At 37.2% G+C, this 22,174-nt stretch overlaps 1 protein-coding gene across 1 annotated transcript in view; it reads left to right on the forward strand.

Annotated features, from left to right (window-relative positions):
- The window catches only part of DGKH (diacylglycerol kinase eta), a 163,123-nt gene extending 149,728 nt beyond the window's left edge, over window positions 1-13,395 (forward strand). Inside the window, 1 exon segment of the mRNA XM_039877212.1 lies at window positions 1,338-13,395. Coding sequence (XP_039733146.1) covers window positions 1,338-1,460 — 123 coding nt within the window. The 3' untranslated portion in view covers window positions 1,461-13,395.
- The last annotated feature ends 8,779 nt before the right edge of the window (window positions 13,396-22,174 follow it).

Raw genomic sequence — 22,174 nt, forward strand, 5'->3', positions numbered from 1 at the left:
CCTGAGACTAATTGTGGTTGTCCTGGTATCATGTGAGAAAATGCTTTTCAGGGTCAGCTGAATATTATAAAAATTTTACCCCGAAACTATCTCAGTCTTGAAGAGAGTCCTCGCTGCGGAAAGAGTAGTTTTCAGGAGAATTCAGAATCGTCGGTAGCAATGCTGCTTTAGAACTCAAATTGCCCATAAAGTATGTGGGAGAAAGTGTGAACATGCAGTGTGTGTGTGTGTGTGTGTGTGTGTGTGTGTGGACTTAAAACAGTTTGATCTACTTCATTTAAAAGTTTAAAAGGAAAGCATCTCTTAGTCTGAGGGATATTTGGCATTTTTATCTTGTCAGAAAAATAATCTTGTGGTACCTTATAGTCCTATTTTCTAGGCTGCTTTGGAAGTCATCATTTTACTAATTTTCAAACATTTTAAAAACTCTGTTTTGTAAAGTTAAGTTATTTGACTTCACACATTGTGCACGTTACACTTAAATAAGCTGTCGAGTTTGGAGGCCTCCATCTCTGCTTTTAGTGCTTCAGATAGTGAATATTTGGGTCATCTTGGGTGGGTCTCATTCGCTCCAGCAACAAGCATTGATTTGCTGAGTGCCTGCTGTGCCGCTCAGTCTGCAGTCAGCATGAATTTCTGAAAGTTAACTACAGAATTCTTGGTTCTTCAAAGGAAGATAGTTCTTTAAGAAACAAGAATTCTGACGGAAAGGAGCCAAAAGTGTTTGAGGAACAGCATCGACCCACAGACACCTGTGTTTTAAGGAGTTTTTTACACATACACATGACAAAATATAAAGAATATTTAAATATTCCTCTGAAATCAAGACTCTAAATGCAACCCCAAATGCATTTACATTCCACATTTAGGTAGTGGGGCTGGTATCTTCCTTTAGGATTAGGCATCACTTTTAAGTTTAATATTTTATCAAGGAAATGTATAGTTGCCGTTAGACTAACGGTGGATGCTCTGGTATCACCACGTCACTTTCTCAGAGATCCCAAAAGGACCTGTGTTTCTTAAAAAAAAAAAAAAAAGAAAGAAAAAGAAAAAGGAGAAACTAATTTTGATTCTTGAAGAACTGCTATTGTATATAATTTATGAGACTGTTACATTTAAGAGTTTAGAATGTAGAATGTAATTTTTTACTGGTTGGTAATTTTTCAATGTCAGCTTATTTTTGTTTTCTCAACGTCTTTTTCTAGCGTTCACTTCCTGCATCATTGAATAGAAACTAACAGAAATGAACCGAATGCTCATTCTAAGTTAAATATTTAATCGCTAATTCTCTCATCAATAAACTCATCTTCCTTTTTTTTTCTTTCTGTTTATCTTAGGACCTGGGGATACCGAAAGTGGGTCATGTGAAGCGAATTCTCCAGGGAATTAAAGAGCTGGGCAGGAGCCTTCCCCAGCCCGAGGTGTCGCCGTACCGGTGCTGTCCCTCGGAAGGGCAGTGATTGCCATTTAATACAGAGTTCTTGGAAGCAGTTGGCTGTCCCTGTAGTTTTCTGCCCAGAGAAGGAAGCACCGCCAAGCATCTCTACGGCTCGATATTTCGCCGTGGGTGAAAATTTTGATTTGAGGTATTAGAAAATATTTTTGTGCCAAAAAATACATTCCACAAAGCCATTTTCTTATTGTGCAAACCTAACACGTTCAAATATGCTCACATTAGTAGGAAGAATTGAAGAATTTGAGACAATCTCGTCGCCTAAAAGGTGGAATCACACAGTGTTTACTTTCCGTAAACCGGGTCAGATGGAATGTTCTTACTGTGCAACCGCATAACAGACTCAGATTTAAGTGAAGTTGTGTTTTGAATGTCAGATCGGCAGCACCTCTGATTCCTAGCGCTCGGTGGTCAAAGAGTAAGGTCGAATACTATGAATGAAGGCGAATCTTAATGCACGATGTTCCCGCTTGAATTCTTTCCTTTTCTTGCATGTCACATCTAACCTTGGACCAGTTTTATTGTCAGTTTCAATGCAATTAATTTATTACTACCTAAGTACCTTTTTGTTAGCTAAAGGCACTTTTCTGTTCTTTGATGTGGACTTTTGCAAAAATATTCTCTATCTAAGAATTTGCGAACATGCGTCTGTGCCATGATCAACAAACGATATACATCTTAGGCAAGCCAGTTTTATGTCAGCCAATGATAAACAGTAGTAGGTATGCACATTAAGAAAATTTTCTGGATGTTTTCACAAAATTTCACATTGTCTAAGACTTATGCTTTCTGAACCAAAATTCCCACGTTTTGTTCTTATTTTTTCATTTCAATGTCATAATTATTTAATACTCTGTTTGCATTTATAATACTGTAGACTGTCGACAGCCAGGAATTTCTCCAAAGTCTCACTTGGGATCTGTGTCCCGATTGGCCACCCAGACTCGCCCACTAGCTAAAGTCACTCCTGACACAAACTTCCCAACAAGAGAAATCTAAATTTGTTCTTAAGGGCTTTACATTATTATTATTATCTCACTTAATCCTTCTATCAGGTAGATATTATTTTCCTTTTTCTAAACCACTTGGCTTTAGCGTAGCTCGTTAGTAGTCAACATTACAGTTATCAAATCTTTGAAAGCCAAAGGCATACATATCGAAAAGTCATAAAAGTACCTTTAAATAAGCTTTCTTTAGGTATTATATACCAAAAAAGTTAATTATACTATTTAAAAATCTTCTATATAAGAGAAGTAAACAAGGTCCTGACCCAGTGGTGACAGTTTTCATAAAGCAGCCTTTAGCTAGGTGCTCAACAGATAAAAATACACACACATCTATACCTACACAGATATATGTGTGAATACACACATATGCATTTATATGTATATTCGCATGTACATATATAATCATGAAATATACTCTCATTGACATTTTCTAGACAGTTATTTGCTGAATGCTTAAAGAGAACCATTGATGGGAACACATTTAAAATGAACTACTGTCAGACATATAATTTGATCATATCAAAGGAATTTAAATATTTGACACTTTATTTTTATTTATAACTTTAGTATTTATCACTAGTAAAATCACAAAATTCGGATACCTTAAAAATAAATGAACCTGATGGATTCATGACCGGGTATGTCTGACGATATATTTTACCTGTCTTAAGTTGTGAATAAATGGAAAATTTTCAAAGGGAATTCTATCAAGTAACTTAATAGAGTAAAAAAAAAAAAAAACCTCACTAATAATTTTAATGTTATCCACACCTGTGAGTTCAAGAGTCTTCTGTTTCTGTCCCTTTTCTAGTCCCCACCCTGCAAGGTGTCCTGCTCTTGCAGGCACGAAATCAATACGGTAGATGCCAGCTTCTCAGAACCCTGCTGAAATCATAGATCTTTGTCCAGCTTTACTGAAAAAGGAGAGCTGAGGGCGAGGAGGCAAGGACTCTAGAAAAGAATGAAGTGATATAAAGCTCGTTATTGGTTTCCACTCCCCCACATCACCCCTTTGCCAACAGAAACGATTCTCAAGCTATTACCTTTGCAGAATTTAAGAGTAAGATGTAAATGATTGAATTTTTTTGTTTGGTGTTGATCTTTCTTTTACTTTTAGATCACAGCTGGCATACAGACTGTAAAACCTCAGTTAAAGGAATCCTTAATTAGCTAGAATTTTCCCGCAAATGGCTTTGGGATCAGGGAAATCCTTTAAAATGCAATTAGGTACCTTTTTTGTTTAATGATAGCACTTTTTCCTGTATGCTTTGTCTGCACACAGTTGTGTAGGGCCCAAGTACCTTCACTCACATCTGTGAGTGAAGATGGTGCTCTCAGAGCCTCCATAGGCTCCTGCCAGTATCACAGAGGAACCAGCTTCTCATAGCAGATGGGGTTACAGAAAAAAAAGTAGGAGGAGCTTCCCCCTGGGTCCCATCACAGCTCTGGGAGTGCATGGGGGGCCTCTGTGGCCGGGCCAGGTGAGGAGCCCACGCCCACTCCTTTTCTCCCACGAGGCTCTTTTGCCTACAGACAGTTGGGGAGGAGGGATGGAGAGGAATCACGGCCCATATCCATTTCCTTTCAGTCTCATCTTCCTGAGGAAGAATTTGCTTTATAAGAAGGAAAGGGACAGACATGTCCTACCCTTTCCTCATCAACTGTCCCACTGCATAATGACTCCTTTGATCTCTCTCCACCTTAGCACCTGTCGTGGGTCATCTAGAGAAGTTTTAGAAAACGATTTAAAGGAATGAATTTTACAATTTGCATTTTATAAAAAGAAACTTTCTTATCTAAATTAATGGATTTGATAATTCAGGGCTGTGATCTGTATTGCTGTAGCTGAGGTGACCCATGAATGATATGACAGCCACTAGCCGCCACATGTGGCTATTTAAATCTAAATTAATTTAGCTGGAAATTTAGTGTCTCAACTGCACTAGCCACATTTCAAGGGCACAGCAACCATAGTGGACAGTACAGATGTTGAACGTTTCCATCATTGCAAAAATTCTGGATGGCATCGGTCTGGAGCACTGCTGCTCCACCCGTGGTCCGTGGTCCAGCAGCATCCTTATCACCTGGGCACTTACAGAAATGCAGATTCTCAGATTTACTTTAGACCTAGTGAGTCAACACCTTTCAGCCAGATTCGTCAGGTGATTAGCTCTGGTCTACATACATTTTATCCCTCCAAATACTACAGATCCGAAGTTTTCAAAAGGTCCTCAGAAAAGCTCAGTCCCCAACTCATTTGTCTCTTATCGATTCTCCAGCTAATCTCAGAAATGAGCTGCAACTCTTTCCTCACCCCAGCTGAGTTTTCTTCTCAATCTTTATTCCTAATTCTGGTTCCAGGGGAGTCCTACCTACCCCGTGCTTATATTTTGGTAGCTAAGATAGAACACAGGAGACGGCCTTACCGACACAGCGGGCCTCTCTCCAGCCCCTCACCCCGTGTCGAAGTCACAGCAGTCTCCATTCACTCCGATTGTTGCTCATCTGACATTCTCATTTGTTCACAACTTGAGTCGCAGGGAACGTTTTAGAAGCAGATGTACTGAGATAAGTAAAGACCCGGTCAGTCTCCTCCAACTTTCTCTTATCAGTTGACGATCCTGTTGACGTAGTCCATGCTTGAGGACACGTAGCAGCACACACATTAAGTGAATCATTAGGCATGAAAAAAATAAGAACCAAAATGATGGCCAGTGAAGTGACTGTGTCATTGAAGCCCTCAGAGAAGGCATGTTTGTTAAGACGAAATCTGTCTTTCTTATTACGCTAACTTATCTTGATTTTCAGATAGCTAATAATTCCTTAAAATAGTGCCTGAAAAATACTATATCATATTCTCAGTGCTCAAAATGCAAATTACTTAATTCCATAATAACATCTTTCCCAATGACTCGTTGTCAATAATCCTTCGCTTGATTTTTACATACTGATATGATTTACCAAAACATTGCCTAGAGATTCTTCAGCTAATTTTTGTGAATGGAGAGGGCACCACTTTAATCTTCATGGAAGTTATTTTTAACAGAAATCGAGGAAGGAAATAATTCCCGCAGAGCTGCGACTTAGAGAATCGTAGTGGAACTTCTGCACATCCTTCAAAAGTAACTCACCTATTATCTCCAACGGGGCTGACAGTACAGATGCGACTTCTTTAAGGAAGTGGCTTTTCATTAAGCTGCAAACACATTGCATCTCTCAACCTTGACATGTAGCATTTCTCCTGCCCTACCTCCCCCCAAAGTAAACACATCCTGCATTTTTCAGATGCAAGTTGGACAGAACAGTGGGTTTAGAGACTGACCACCAAAGTGGCAGTTGCAAAACATTTTAAGTCAGCTGAAAAGAGCAGTGAAGATTCCTAAGTAAATGCTGTCAGTCAGAGAGGTCGCCTCACTGCCACGCCCCTCTCTCTCCTCCCACTGCCCCCACCCCCACCCCAGCCCAGTGCAGTGGGGCCTGGGACTTGTCTGTCTCTGCCACGGCATCCCCCCAGTGACTTTCGAATAGCAGTCTCTGTGTCAAATGGGTAATACCTTGCCTTTGCAATAGGATGCCTTTCAAAGGAAACAAAACTTTAAAAGGACCAAGATTATCGGTTTTATAATAAGCAAAGCATAAAATATTTCATCTTTATTATTGTTTTTGTTATTTTGTCCAAGTTTTAGTTAGAGATGTTCTGTTAGAATAAAAACTGTAAAGATTTATTATTACAGAGAATAGTGAGTTAAAAGACAGCTGGACTATAGCTATTTGTGTACTTCTGTTATTTTCAGGAAAAGAAGTTTAACAGAGTAGCTGAGACTGCATTAAACTCAGTAATGTCGTTTTAAAAACAGACTACTAATATAGGTGAGCAGATTAATTTCATTTATGAAACTAAGATATTCTATTTACATATATTTATAGCCTCTCTCTTAAATCTTTTTATGCACTTCCAAGTTTTCATTGGAAAAATAGAAACCAAGCCACTACTTAAAAGTTCTAAGAAACTTCACATAAAATATTTCATTTTAGCTACAAATTATTCATTACATAGGACTTTATTAATAGTCTGGCTATTTCTTAAGAACTGCATTTCAAGAGTAACTTAGCCAAACTTAAAGGAACATAGAGTTACTTTAAAAATGTATTAAAGTAAGTTTTATACTCAGTTAATGATGCCATTGAAGTAGGATAATGCAGTTAGATCTAAAAGCTAAAAGGAAGAAGAATATATTTTGTGACTGTTTGCACTATTGTTTACCACAGCTTAGCCATGTCTATTACAATATTCTGAGTATTAAGCTGATATGTAACTAGATTTCTTACAGTTCCCGTAACTGGTATTACTGCTGTGAAAAGGTTCGGTGTTGTAACATTCCCAGTTTTGTGAGTTATATATTGTATATTGAAGATGACTAATAAATTGGAGTAATATATTTTATCTAGAGCTGGGAAAATATGATCATTATTTTCACATCTTCAAGTAAGTTGTATCGAATTCTTTTCTTCCTCTCAAGTGAGATAGAAGTCTCACTTTTATGTTAAAAATGTCTATTTATACAACAGGTTTCTCCTTTTACTGGTTTTATTCATTTTCATATTAAAAGTTTTCTTATCTTTTTATACCAAAATAGTTACGCTGGTTACACAAACTGCCAAGATGTATTTTAGTTTGCTGGACTTTTGGCAGACAAAATATTTAATAACAAACCAGCTTTGTATATTTTGTGGCTTCGGGGGTGAAAATTTTACCTTTGAATCTCTAAGGCAGTGCTGTTATCAGCAAAGTCAGTATTAGACAGTATTACTTGTAATCATCAGTAGAAGGTTTTTACAAGTTGTATAAATCAGAGCATTTATTTATTATGTTGTGAAATTTAATCTTTATACAAAACGCGTATTCTAGCTCTTTTCTCGTTACTGCTGTTGCTTAGAGTGTAATAGCTCTGTTAATGACTTATGTACTTGAAGTGCTCATTTCTGTCAAACAGATGCCCGATTTTTTCCTTGTAAAATATGGTGTTCTCTACCATCATAGGTAACTAAATAGTAACAGGGACTTTGTTAAAAAAATAATTTTCATGTTTAACAGAAATAAGGAAAAAGGCATAACGCCAAAATGAAATCATCACTATTAAGAATTTAATGTAGCCAAGGGATTCATTGTTATATTTTGCCAATACGTACAGTTTATCTTCAAGTCAGAACTCCTTTTCTGTGGTAAATTTTCCATTTTTATTGCTGAAGAGATCTCAGTGATTGTACTGCCAATATGACGTTCAAATACACATTAAGAATCTTGAACCCCAAAAATATCACCTCCGGCGATTGGCTCTAGCTTCCAGGGTGTATATTTTTAACATGTTTGCATTTGACTCCGGGCTACTTTACAAACAGTAACCATGGTGAATAATGATTTGTTTCTGTCAGTTAAGTCAATGAGATTTTAATTGAGTTTTGAGTTACTTTTGTTTAAAAGTATTCTCTATTCAACTGCTTAAAAAACTGAAAATCTAAAACGTAATGGCACAACGTACCACACAGAATCATATGAAGAAAAAACTGTTCTGACTTAGCGTGAGGCAGTGTTGTATACCAAAGACATGACTTTAACAGGCCCTAACTTCACCTGATTTATTGTCTTACAGTGTGAGCAGCAGATGAATCGTGAACTATTTAAGAACTATAGCACAAGATAAGGAATTTACTAAAATTTTGGAAACAGTTTTATATTAATGTTATTATTGCACAAGCAGTTGTTAAAGTCAGAAAAAAACATATGAGAAACGTGGATGTTAAAGCAAAAGAGATTTGGGTTGGTAATTTTGGGAAAGATTTAGGATAGTTTGAGCGTAGCTATCTTTCACCTTGCATTACAAAGCACTTTTTTTTATCACGTGTGAGACATATGGGAAGCAGAAGAACAAAAGATGTCACCCTGGTGAGGTCTGAGACGGTCTCTGCATCTTATCAAAATAACCAGTGAACTCGGGGGCCCCATTCTGTCGTTGAAATTCAGAAGTCAGGTAAGCAGATAGTTTACATGACCTAATCGTTTATATGTCTCATGTGAGACAAGTGTGATTGGTACACAGAGGGCTTAGCTAGTTCCCACAGAACAACTCTGGTAAGTATAGGTCAGACCATACCATTCAGACGAAAGAGATTTTTGTGAATGTGCTAATAAGCCTTGAAATTTTTAGGAATGCCATTTTCCTTTCATTTGAAACAACAAAAAATTATCCACACTTACAATATTATACATTGGTGAATTCTATAATTCTGGAGATGGGAATGTGGGTTAGGTTTATTGGGTTCCATAACTGACGTTGGCACTGGCTCACTTGTGTCCCTTCTACAAATTATAACGTTTTGGTGCCTCAGTTTCCCCGATTAGAAATGGCACACAATATTATCAATTATAAGTACGTGGGAATTTTTCTTTAACAGAAGGAACCGTGTAAGCGTGAATCCTACCTAAAGTTCCCAGCTCTTTCCTCCTGTCACCTGAGATCTAAAGAAAGGCTTCCAAGACTATAGCATGAAAATTAAAAGCCCAAATTAATGTCCCCTGATGTTCAGCTTAAACACGTGAGTGAAGTGACGTGAGTGCTGTCTGTGTACTGGGTTCATATTATTCATTTTGGGATAGATTAAAAACTTATTTCAAAAATCTTCAAAAATTTTTTAGTAATTTTTCTACACCCACCCCAATTTTATAGCAGTGGATTTTTTTTTTTTTTAATTAAGACCTTCACTTCTTCTTTTAACTCCCCAAAGAGGAAAATGTCTCTTTAAATCAGTGTTTAAAATGGAACATGGGACTCCTTTACCTCATTTTACCCTGTGATGTCACTTACTCTCTATACTAAGTTTCCTTGCTGTTTGATCCCAAGCGTGGATCACTGGCTACGTTCTCTGGCTGTGGAAAGGGGACTCCGTCATGCGAAGTCCCTTCCAACTGGAGAGCGTCTTAATTATTACTATAGTGGAAATCTGAGTACAATTAAGGGAAATCAAATTAGAATAACCTGGTTAGAATCATTCAATATGGGTGAAGGTAAATGAATATTGACTTTATTCAAATTCAGTCACTATCCGATTCTTGACTTAAAGATTTGGCTAAATCTGGCATAAATTTATTATAGCATAATATGAGAACTTGGAGCTTCTGTTGCATCTTCCTCTCCTAAAAATCTTGGAATTTTACGAGGGAGTCAGCTGCATGACATAAGGGAAAAGACTGAAGCGGAACTTAATCAGGTGGCATTTTAGTCTATCCTAATAACACAACTTAGATTTCATAATGACAGATCTCTAACCGATTTGGTGCAGTGACGGGAAGACATCATTTTTCTGCGAATCTGCTTCCCACGATGACCTGATACACAGATGACCAAAATATACTTAGCATTATGATTTGATTTAGAGCCTGCTTCATTTACAGGTTCCAATTGGGCAGCAGTTTTTCAATATACGTAATATTGAAGATGAAAAAACATCGCAAACTTGAGCAGTTCTTTTGTTCCCTCCTTTGACTCGGAAGGCTTTCAGAAAGCTTTTGAGAGATGGCACGGTTCTCATAGCAGCTTTATGTGATTACGTTCTTCTGCCAAGAGACTCATAAACTAAAATACGGAGCAAAAACAAGCGCTTCATCCTAATCTTAGTTCGGGGTTGTGTAAACAAAAACATTTTAGATATCAAAGTTTTTTTTCAGTATTTTATGCAGTCGCATGTTTCGTTTTTCGTCATCTCAAACACTGCATCGGCATTTTATGTTGTTTGGAATCAGTCGCAGTGAAGTGACAATTCCTTTGCCTTTATCAGTACAGACCTTCACCATTTCTGCCACCAATTTTCCTACCTTCATCTTGTCCCACCTCTGGTTCGTCCTCCTCACGGTTGACAGATGGTCTTTCCAGCTCACAAACCTGCTTCTCTTCACTAACCCTTCTTAAATACGCTTTCCTTTCTTGACATCATAGCAACCTAACTCCTTAGTGTGATGCAAGAGCTTCCTATGACCTTGCTTTCAGCATCCTCACCTCACCAGTTTCCAGCTTTTTCGTTTGTTTGTTTTTTTAGCATCGTCACCCACCTTTTCCCCTGGAGACCTTTCCTAATCCCGGAATTTGGAACTTTTCACAGCTTCATGCCTCGACATAATCACACACCATAGAGAAGTTTGGGTTCTCGTCATTCACAACCCAGTTCAACTTCCCCAGGCCAAGTTAAGTGTTTCATAAAATCTTGAAACTTTTTCTGTTAAAATAACATCACGTTTCGATAATTTTACATATACCGTCGAATTTCTTTCTTTGTAATCTCACTGTCCACCTAGCAGATAATAGGACTTTAATAAATGTTTTTGAATAAGTGAAGGTAACATGGAACCCAAACTTCTCTATGTTTTTAGATTTTCACAACTGAAAACTTGGACTTCCCTGAGAGCCCACATCAAGTGTGTGTGTGTGTGTGTGTGTGTGTGTGTACTCACAGCATGTACACGCTCCGGGAAACCAACAAAAGACAAATTTCAGAAGCAATTGCTTTACGAGGGTTACTCATTCATTAGCTTGGAAATATTTACCAAATCTGAATTCCTGTTTCTAAAAATGAAGCCTACCAAATTTTCATATAACTGCCAAGTTCTTACTAGTACTTCATAAATATTCTCTAAAGATTATTTTTCTCTTGCAGACTTTCAGTGTGTACAATTTATATAAACACATACACTGATTACCTATAAAAATAATGAGACTTCAGAATAAAAAACAATAATGAAGAGGAAATTTTCTCAACAACAATATTAAGCCAGAGATATTGGCAGAATTTGTACAATTTCAGGTCATTGACAGCTAATGACTTTCATTTTTTTTATGATGTAAATGTAAGAAGGCTTGTTTGTGACATTCACCCCTTATAGAACTATTACATAGTCTAAAAACTACTACCTGTATACTACAGATTCATATTCATTTTAGGATAGACTAAATAGTCACTTCTAAAATCTTCAAAACTTTATTAATATTTTTCCTACATCCACAGTGTGTTTTTCTTTCGTGATTTTATAAAGCCTTTCTACCATGTCCCCAAATTATGATTAGGGTTAACACAAAAGCTCTTCAAAGTTAATAATTTCTAAAGTTAACTAGTAGTCCAAAATGCTTGAAATTAAATTCCCTCTTCCTTCACACACTCAATAGACATTTTCTACCATCGCTATACTTGGCACTCAATTAGATACTGGGGATACAAATAAAATAAGACATAGCTCTTTTCTAGTAGATTTTGTTTTTATTCATGATTATTTTTCTACAGTCCACTTAATAAATCGGGAGGACATTTTTTAAAACCAAGTATTTCTCAGGATATTTCAGGGACTTGGTCTCCTTTCACACCAAAAAACTAACCAAACTCCGTGTCACGTAGAACTAATCCTGTGTTTATGTCCACGATTTTTGTGTTTTCAGGTCAGCAACAAACCATTTTGCCCTTGATTTGTCAAGTTCATCTCTCATCAAACCTGCAGAACCCCATTTCCACAACATAAGGTGCTGCGTGTGATCCGAGAGACTAATAGGTTATAGAACGTGAGTTCAAGTTCAAGTCCATTCTAGGAAGGCATATGTCCCTATTAATGGCACATACACCAAAATATGTGAGGTATGCATTGTACACCCAGAGTAGAGGGGAAACGTAAAAAGATGCCTCCTGGTACACGTGGCTCCATTTGCACTTAAGGGTTGATGTCTCCACCTCAGTTATTTGTATTGGGCAGTAGAGATTAATAATATTTAACACGTAGCATCCTCGCCTAAGCATATGGCAAATATACTACTAGTATGTGTGTGCCGTGAGGCCCTGATACATAGATAAGACAAAAAGATGTGATTATAAAAAGTGAACTCTGAAGATTTATTGATGGTTAGGCAGTGGTTCCCTTATGAGAAGGAAAAAACTACCCTTTTATTGTCAGTAAGTATGGAAAAAAACCTTATATATATATATACTTATATTTTGACAGGCATATTTTGAAGTCCCTATGGCCCATCAGCTGAAAGCATCAACTATTTCTATGTTCTCTGTAAAAAAAAAAAAAAAAAAAATTATTAGTTTGATACAGCTTTGTTCCACGTTATAAAAGGTTCACAAAAAAAAAGAAGGCTCAGAAAGCTAGACACCTTACCCTTATGTTCAGCCCATTGATTTTACCCTTTGCTAATCGGTAACTATTTGCTTCCTATTTATCATTGTATTGAAAACATAACAATAGAGTTCCCTTTGTCCCTTATATAGCAAAAGATAGTTTTAATTTAGCCTTCGCCTTTTTATTTATAGTTAAGAATTAACTACATTTTGGTAGTCTGTTTTGAAACTTGTATCAGAAAGATGCACATCACGTCTATTTATTACACAGTGGGCTCTGTTTGCTGCAGAAAAGAGTAAAACTTTTAACTGCTTAGCACACTTGCCGGTGAAATACACCTGACAGAGCAGAGGTTATAACTTTGGCTCTAATTACTTTTAATAATGGTAAGAAAACGTGAGTTTTGTTTGTTTACATGCTGTTTACAATGGCATACTTTTTTTAAATATAAACAACAATTGAGATATTTATTGCATACTATTTTAAAGATGTTTTATGTGTTTTCACCTTTGGAATATATTGTTACAGTTCCTTATACAGATAATTTGGATGGCTTTGTTAATGTAGCTAGCAATTTTTATGACTACTAAGTGACTGGTTTCCGTGCCTTTTATTGTGGGATGCATGATTATGTATTTATTGTACGGAAGTCACTGATGTGTGTATTTTTGTACTTTGCTGAGAGAAATGGCTGATCTCGATGCACATGGTGATGAGAGCTGCCTTTCGCAAAGGGCACTGCCTTGAGGTCGTCCTCAAATAAAAAGAATGCGTTTGGAGAATGTGTGAAGCCTACGTTCTTTCTGGTGGGAAATATTAGTTACTTAATTAAACTTTTATTTTGAGGTAACTGTAGATTCACATACAATTCTAAGAAATAGAGATAGATCCTCCAAGCCCAACACAGGCAGCTACCAACCGCAGATCACTTTGTAGTTATTACCAGGTGGCCCCAGGCCAGACTCAGACAGCAGCTGACCTTGGCCTACACTGGAGCCCTTCGCCAGAGCCCCAGAACCAATACACTGGTGGCCAGCTTCAGATGACACCAGAGCACCACCCAATCAATGCCACAAGCAACGCACCCAGAGGGTGGACTCGGCAGACACCAGGGCCCCACTAACACAAATTCTGCTCCATGGAATCAGTCCTAGCACAGCAGCTTGTCTGCTCTAGTCATGGCCAGTCTTCACAGCCAGTCAGTCATCCTACCCGCCAACAGTAATCAAGGCTCAACTATAACAAGACGGCACACACAACCCACACAAGGGACCACCCCCGAAGCACCTGGCTCAGGTGAACAGGGAGACTGCACCGCCGGGCCCCATAGGACATCTACTACATAAGGTTGCTCTGTCAAGACTTGGAGACCTAGCAGATCTACCTAATACATAGACACAGACATGGGGAGGCAGCCAAAATGAGGAGACAATCTCATCTCAAATGAAAGAACAGGACAAAACTCCAGAAAAAGAACTAAACAAAGCACTCTACCAGACATAGAGTTCAAAACACTGGTTATAAGGATGCTCAGTGAGCTCAGTGAGAACTTCAACGAAGAGATAGGAAACAAAAAAAAGAACCCGTCAGAAACGAATACAATAGCTGAAATAATACATTAGAGGGAATCGACAGTAGATTAGATGAAGCAGAGGGTCAAGGTAGCAGAAAACAATCGGAACAGCAAAAAGAAAAAAGAATTTTAAAAAATAAGGTAGTTTAAGGGACCTCTGGGAAACCTCACACATAATAACATTTGCATTATAGGGGTGCCAGAACGAGAAGAGAGAGCAAAGGATTCAAAACCTATGTGATCTGGCAAAGGAAGTAGACTCACGAGTCCAGTAAGTGCAGAGTCCCAAACAAGATGAACCCAAGCAGGCCCACACCAAGACACATCATAATTAAATGCCAAAAGTTAAAGACGAGGAATCTTAAAAGAAGGAGAGGGAAAGCAGTTACCTACAAGGGAGCTCCCAGAAGAATGTCAGCTGATTTCTCAACAGAAATTCTGCAGGCCAGAAGGGAGTGGCACGAAATTCAAGTGACACAAAGCAAGGACCTACAACCAAGATTACCAAGCAAGGTTATCATTTAGAATCGAGAGAGAGATCAAGAGCTTCCTAGACATGAAAAAGCTGAAGGAGTTCTTCACCACCAAAACAGTATTATGAGAAATGTTGAAGGGTATTCTTTAAGAAGAAGAAGGAAAAAAAAATACCAAAAATGCAAATAAAATATCTCAAAGAAAAAATTTCTCACAAAGGCAAATGCATAGTGGATCCACCAACACTAAAGCTGGTACAAAGGTGAAAAGAATAAGATCACGTGTAATTACAATGGTAAATTAAGGAACACGCACAACACGAGTGAAGTAAAAAATATGACAAAATAAACATTAAGGAAGTAAAAATGGAAATGACTTTAGAATGTGTTTGAATTTCAGCAACCAGCAGCCTAAACTAGATTATTATAAATGTAGCTTGGTATATATGAAGTACATGGTAATCACAAAGCAAAATGTTACAAGAAATATACAAAAAATAAATAGAAAGGAATCCGGGCAACACCACAGAAAGTCATCAACATGCAAGAGAAGAGAGCAAGAGCATAAGAAAGGAACAGAGAACGACGAAAACAGTACAAAAACAACAAAATGGCAATAACTACATACCTATCAATAATTACTTCAAATTTAAATGTATTAAATACTCTATAATCAAAAAATGAATGGATAAAGAAGAGGTGCATAAAAAAATGAAATCTTTCTATTTGTGACAAGTGAAATAAGTCAGATATAGAAAAAGATCATATAATATCACTTATGTAGAATCTGAAAAACAAAACATACTCATAGTTGCAGAGAAAAAAATGATGGGAGCGAAGTTGGGGGGCTGGGTGAAATAGGTGAAAGGATTAAGAAATACAAATTGGTCACAAAGTCGTCACGAGGATGTGAATTACGGCATAGGGAATACAGTCAATGTAAAAACTAAGGTGGCAGGTCGATATCAGACTTATCAGAGGAATCACTTTGTAAGTTATATAAATGTCTACTCTGCTGTACACCTGAAACTAATATGATAAGGAATGTTAACTGTCGTTGAAAAATAAAATAGAAATACATAAAACATAATACTGTTTGTAACCTATTAAAATGACATTATAACTCATTCATGAAAGGGTCAGTGAACTTTTTCTATAAAGGGCCAGATAGTAAATATTTTTGGCTTTGTGAGTCATGTGGTCTCTGTCAGATCGACTGTGTTCCAATAAAATGTTATTTACAAAAACAGATGGCAGCCCAACCTCGGCTCTAATCGCTCACAGCCCACAGCTCTACAGTTTTAAAAACACAGCACTCGTTCAACAGTTTCCCATGTTCAGCTGACAGCCCAAGGATCATCTGCAAAGCATGCTAAAAACTGTCCAGGACCTACCCCAGAGCCCATGGAACTAGAATCTCTGGGGAAGGGCTCAAGGCAGTCAAGCTGATCACCCTCCCAGAGTGATTCTCACCTGCAACCAGGGTTAGAAATCACTAATCTGATCCAACCTCCGCAATTACCCCGGCACCTATTTTACAGAAAACAAACTAAAGCTCAAAAAGCTAAGTTCTGAGATCCAAGCATTTTGCAACAAATTTAAAGAAGCCAGGTCATATAAACCAGGGACTCTTACCACAGTGTAGTTACACTGGAAATTAATAACAAACCTGAAGCAGAATAAAATTTACCTCTTATAATTTATTCAATACACACAGCCCTGCAGAAATTCAGCAAAAGTAATAACCGATTAAATGACACAAGCCAATGCCCATTAAACTGACAATAAGAATATTAAACCTCTCAAGTCTACTGTAAAAGTTGCTCAGCCCAAAGGCATAAATGTCTAAAAGCTCGTTACACCATGGTGACAATTTTTCAACCAACAACACAAATATGTAACATCCCTATCTAATTAGCTTATTTATGATTTGATGAATATGCACTTTCTACTAGAAATCAAATTGTTAAAGCATTTTAGATGGTTTGAAAGTGAATGCTTATAGCATGCTGGTAATCTGTTTTACTTTTTTGCCCCAAAGTAATTTTTAAATTTAGAAGTAACATTTGATCATTATTTTTATAAAGATAGAAATTATGTTAATAAAGACAATGTATGGACTTCAATATATCAAAACAATTAAAATAAAAATAGGCACAAAAAAATGACAAATTAAAAATGATGAGTGAATTAATCCATTGTAAAGTTTCGCGAACTGAAATATTAATTTTTATTCCTTTTGTACATACTCATTCGTCCTGCAGACTCTCGATAGCTTTAATTACAGTCTTTCAGATATTAACTAAAGCCATTTCTTTCCCCTGTGTTTTGAGTCTAAATAAAAGGGAAGCTTCCAAGCCTTTCTTTGAATTGCTATTTTTCTCATCATTGTCTGTTTCATTCTCCCTGCCCTCACGTACGACACACACTCGCACGCGCGCGTGCGTGCGCGCACACACACACACACACACACTACCCTAAATTACATCCCTACTTTCTTCCCTACCTACTCTAGCAAACCTCCTCCTCATGCACAAACCCTCAGTTCAAGTAGTCTCCCGGTGAAACCTAAAACCAAGGCAGATTTAGAAATTCTGGTCCTTGTTCCCATCACATACCTTGACTACAGCAATTATATAGCTCATAATTATTAATGCAGCTCTCTTCCCATGAATTAGCTGTATCTTAAGGACAGAGAGTATATATTATTCATCTTGTCCCTGTCACATTTCTCAAGGCCTAGCTCCTAGCTGGTCTTTTAAAAATGTCTATTGAACGAGTGAAAAGAATATCTCACTGGCAATATTTTGTTTAAAACTCTTACATCTATGTTCATAAGTGACACTTCACCGCCCCTGCCTTGTTTGAGAGTTAAGGTAAAGTAGGCCATATGATGCGCTGGGGGAGCATTTATTCTATTTTATTCTGTGAAAGAATTTGTATAAGAATAGAATTGTCTATTCTTTGACTATATGGCAGAATTATCTGTCTGGTCATAGCTTTGTTATTTCCTCTTGTTTTCTTCGGGTTTGTTCTCTTTTGTTTTTCTAACTCCTTGGGTTGGATGCTTAGTATAGTCTATTTATTTATAAAAGCATGTAAAATTATCAAGTTTTTCTGTAAACACTACTTTATCTGCATCACACAAGGTTTTTTTCCTATTTAATTTTATTTTTCAGGCGTCATGTATGGGTTCAAGATGGTCACCTAGGAATCCAAGGGGAAAGTTCAATCACTTAAGGGAGCTCAGTGGGCTGGGACTCAGGACAGGTCTCTAACTCCAGTTAGAAAACCAAGACAGAATCCCAATCAATCCACCAACCTAGCATGGTGGAAGCTGGAGAGAGCTAGAGTTCAGTGGAGAAAGCCTGTGGGTGGTCAGACTCAAGACTAAGCTTCCCACACAGGAGACCTGCATTTGCACACTGTCTCCAGGGGAAAAGACCTCCAATGGGCCCTGGCTCTAGGGACCAGGCAAGACCAAGTCTGTTGTGGAGGGTCTCATGAGTCCCACAACTTTTAATATATAATCGTCTCATTAATGTCTAATTTCAGGCATTTAATAATTTATGATTTTTTTCTTTGATTCACAAGATTTTAATCAATGTGTTAGAGGCAGCCTTCGCTCCTAGAGGTGATCTCGTCATCGTCCAGGGGATGGGTAATTTCTGGCCCATCTTACGCCACTGGTGCTTCCTTTCTGTATCTTAGCTTCATGGGGGAGGGGCTGTCCTGTAGACAACACCTAGGCTGGCTTCTGGCTTGGCCATCTTCCTCCTGAGACTGTAGGAGCCATGAAAATAAAGCTCAATCCTGCCATTGTGGCAAATCTTGTCTATACTTAGATTTTATCCAGCAGTTTTAGTTATTTATAAAGGGAAAGCTGGTCCAAATCTGCACTGTCCAATGTGGTAGCCACTAGCGGTGTGGGCTATTGAACACCTAAGATGAAGCCAGTCTGAATTCAGGAATGCACATCAGACTTTGCAACTTAGTATAAAAAAAGTGTAAAGTGTAAAGTGTTTTAATAATAATTTTTATATTGATTAAATGTTGAAATGATAATATTTTGAATATATTGTGTTAAATAAAAATTGCGATTAAATTAATTTTGCCTGTTTCTCCTTTTTTAATGTGGCTACTACAAAATTTAAAATTATATACATGGCTTAGATCAGATTTCCTTTAGACTCTGCTGGCTTAAATAATCTAGTCTGCAATATTATTTAGGAAATGTATCTGTTTTTAATCACAGTATTAGATTGGTCTTTTGTATAGGATGAATGCTCAATATATATTATTAGAATAATTACTAGTTTATATTTTGTGAGTATAAATGGAGATTTTTATTTTTTAATTGGATAAGAATTTTTTAAACTAGCTTGGGAAGACTTTGATTTCTAGTTATTTTCAAGAATTTTTAGTCTAAAAGAAAACATTTAATAAACACTTTATTTGCTGTCAGTATCTCTCAGAATTATCTCAGAAGTATCTCTCAGAAATGATAAGAATTTGGCTTGTAGAATGTCATGTTATTGTATATGTTATTTTTATGTTATTTTTCTACAAAATATGAAGGTGAGAACATCTGGGCAGTGTCAGGCATGTTCCCTGGACTTTAAAAAAGAAAGTCGATACTTAAAAATTAAGAGGAGAAAAAAATTGTTTGATAAATGGTGCTGAAATAATTAGATATTCATAAGGAAAAATAAATATATATTAGATCCCTCAGATCATACTCCAAATACGTTTATAATAAATAAAAGACATACATGTGAAAAGCAAGACTCAAATTTCTTGAAGAAACTATATGTTTTTATGTCATCGAGGTAGATAAGAATTACTTTAAATAAAGTACAAAAAAGTCTTTTAAAAAAAGATTCATAAATTTGACTAGATAAAACTTTTGAGGTTCTATTCAATAATAAACAACACATAAAAGGTAAAAAATAGACCACAGCCTGGAAAAAAATATTTTCAAACATATAAGCTACCATGGATTCGTAGCTATGATATACACATATGTATATATGATATCCACATATCACATATCATATATGTGACATATGCATATCTCCTACAAATCATTTATTTTTTAAAGTCGTTTGTTGATGTATAATTTGCAAACAGGAAAACTCATCCTTTTTAGTACAGTTCTATTAATTTTGACAAATACATACATACGGTCGTATAGTCAGCACTGTAATTAAAGAATAAAATATTTATTTCATCTAAAAAAATGTTCTCTAGGGCTTCTTTGTAATCATCCCCTCTTCCTTTCCCCCAGGCCTCCCTAGCTCCTAGCAATTATTGATGTATTTTCTAGGCCTATATTTTTGCCTTTTCCAAAATGTCATCTCATTTCAATGGAATCATATGTATAGAGCTTTTTGAGTCTGGCTTCTTTCACTTAGCATACAAATATTTGAGATCATCCACCTCGTTGCTTATATCAGTAGGTTTCTCTTTTTTATTGTTGAGTAGTATTCCACTATGGATGTACTAGTTTTCTCTATTAATCAGTTGAAGGACATTGAGATGTTTGGAGTAATTATGAATACAACAACTATAAAAATTTGTACACAGGTTTTTATATGAATGTTTGTTTTCCTTTCTCTGAGGACATCATAGGACTTCCGGGTCATATGATAGATTGTGTTTAACTTTATATGAAACTGTCAAACTGTTTCCCAAAGTGCTGTGCCATTTTCATTGCCACCATCGGTGTGTGAATGTTTGCTCCCGTTGCTGCCGTCCTTGCCATACTTGGGACTGACAGTTTTTAAGGAAGTTTTAATAGGTGAGTTTTAGTAGATCAGGTTGTCTCATTCTGGTTTTACTTCGCATCTCCTTCATGACTAATGATACTGAACATCTTTTTGGATGTAGCTTTGCCATCTGCATAAATTCATACAAATCAGCTTTTAAAAACCAGACAATCCATTGGGAAAATGGGCAAATTGTACGAACAGGTAATTTCCATAAAAGGAATTCAGAAGAGTCAATAAGCATCTAAAAATGTGTTCAGTAGTACTGTAGTCAGAGAGATGCAAGGAAATGAGATATCGTTTTCGATCTCCCCAGGCCAGCATAACTGTGAGATAAAACAGTTTGGGGCAAGGATGAAAGGAAATGGGACTTCATACGCAGCGCAGGTAGGAGTATAACTCAGTATGACCACTTGCAGACCTATTTAATAATACCTGATAAGGCGAAGATGAATCTGGTATGACAACTCCTAGGTGTACACGTATGAGCACAAAGAGATATGTACAACGATGTTTGTTGCAAGAATATATTAATGGAAAATAGAGACATTGAATAGTAGGAGGATGAATAAACTAATTTATTAATACAATTGAATGAATGAAATCCACATACATCAATCAGTATGTTGGATTTCTAAACGTCGAATGAAAGAATAAGCAGGTTGCCACGGGATATATATACCACGGGATAACATACATGGAAATGTCTTAAACACTCAAACAATAGTACATGTTGTTTACGAAGTCACAGGCAAGCAGTAGAAGAACGCAAACATCATGGCAGTGATGCGCATCAATTGCAGGGTGGTGGTTTCCCATGGAGAGAAAAGGAGAAAAGGGTAGTTGAGAGCGAAGCGTCAGCTGTCCCTGAAGTATTTTACTTCTAAGAAAAATATCTGTTATATCAGTTTTAGTTTATTCACAATGTTTCACATTTTAAAACTCTGCCTAGTTCCCGCCTTCAGCCTCCTCCTTCTCCCTGCAGAAGCACCCTGAGTCGGGCTCTAAGATTTATCCCGACTTCAGAACTTAAGGTGCGCCCAAGACCCGACTGTTGACTCTGATCTTATGTTCTCAGTCTAATAACTTGGTTCCCTGATTCATAAGACTTGATTCCTCTCTTTGCTTTGAACCTGGGGTCCTTGGTAACTACGGAGTCGATTGAGGATGGGAAGCTTTCCTTGCTCTGGTCGTGCCTTCTCCCCAACTGGCGACCCCACTCCTGCACCCTAACGAAGAGAGGACATTGTATCTGTCGACATACTTTCTTAGTGCCTGCCAGTTGTCAGTCTGGATTTCTGAGTTTCTCTCGAGCTGAGATTCCCTGATGCTGCATTTTGTCTGCTTTTTTGGATCATCTCTTACACTCGGCGTTAGATCCTTTGAAGATGGCTGTGCTTGTGTATTATCTTTGGGATGCGGAACTCTGAGCTCCAGACTGGATTTCCACCTAGCTCTGTTGCCTAAAACCTGTCTCAATCTAGTGGATGAGGGTAATGGATAGCCCCAGCTCAGAGCGATGAAAGTTTACTGCTCTCAGCACTTGCTAAGCTTTCTGACTTCCTTCCTAACCTGTGTCAGACTGATCAAGTTAAACACTCTTGATATCCAGGCCCTCAAAATAGAAACCTATTTATTAGGACACAGCTGTCCCTCTTTACCTTCCTTCACTCCTCAGACCTAGAGATAAAGTTCTTTTTGGAAATATAACGCTCTGTCTTCGAGATGACTGGGGCAGCATGAG

Source organism: Pteropus medius, unplaced genomic scaffold, assembly GCF_902729225.1.
Source record: "Pteropus medius unplaced genomic scaffold, Ma_sr-lr_union100, whole genome shotgun sequence".
NCBI lineage: Eukaryota > Metazoa > Chordata > Mammalia > Chiroptera > Pteropodidae > Pteropus > Pteropus medius.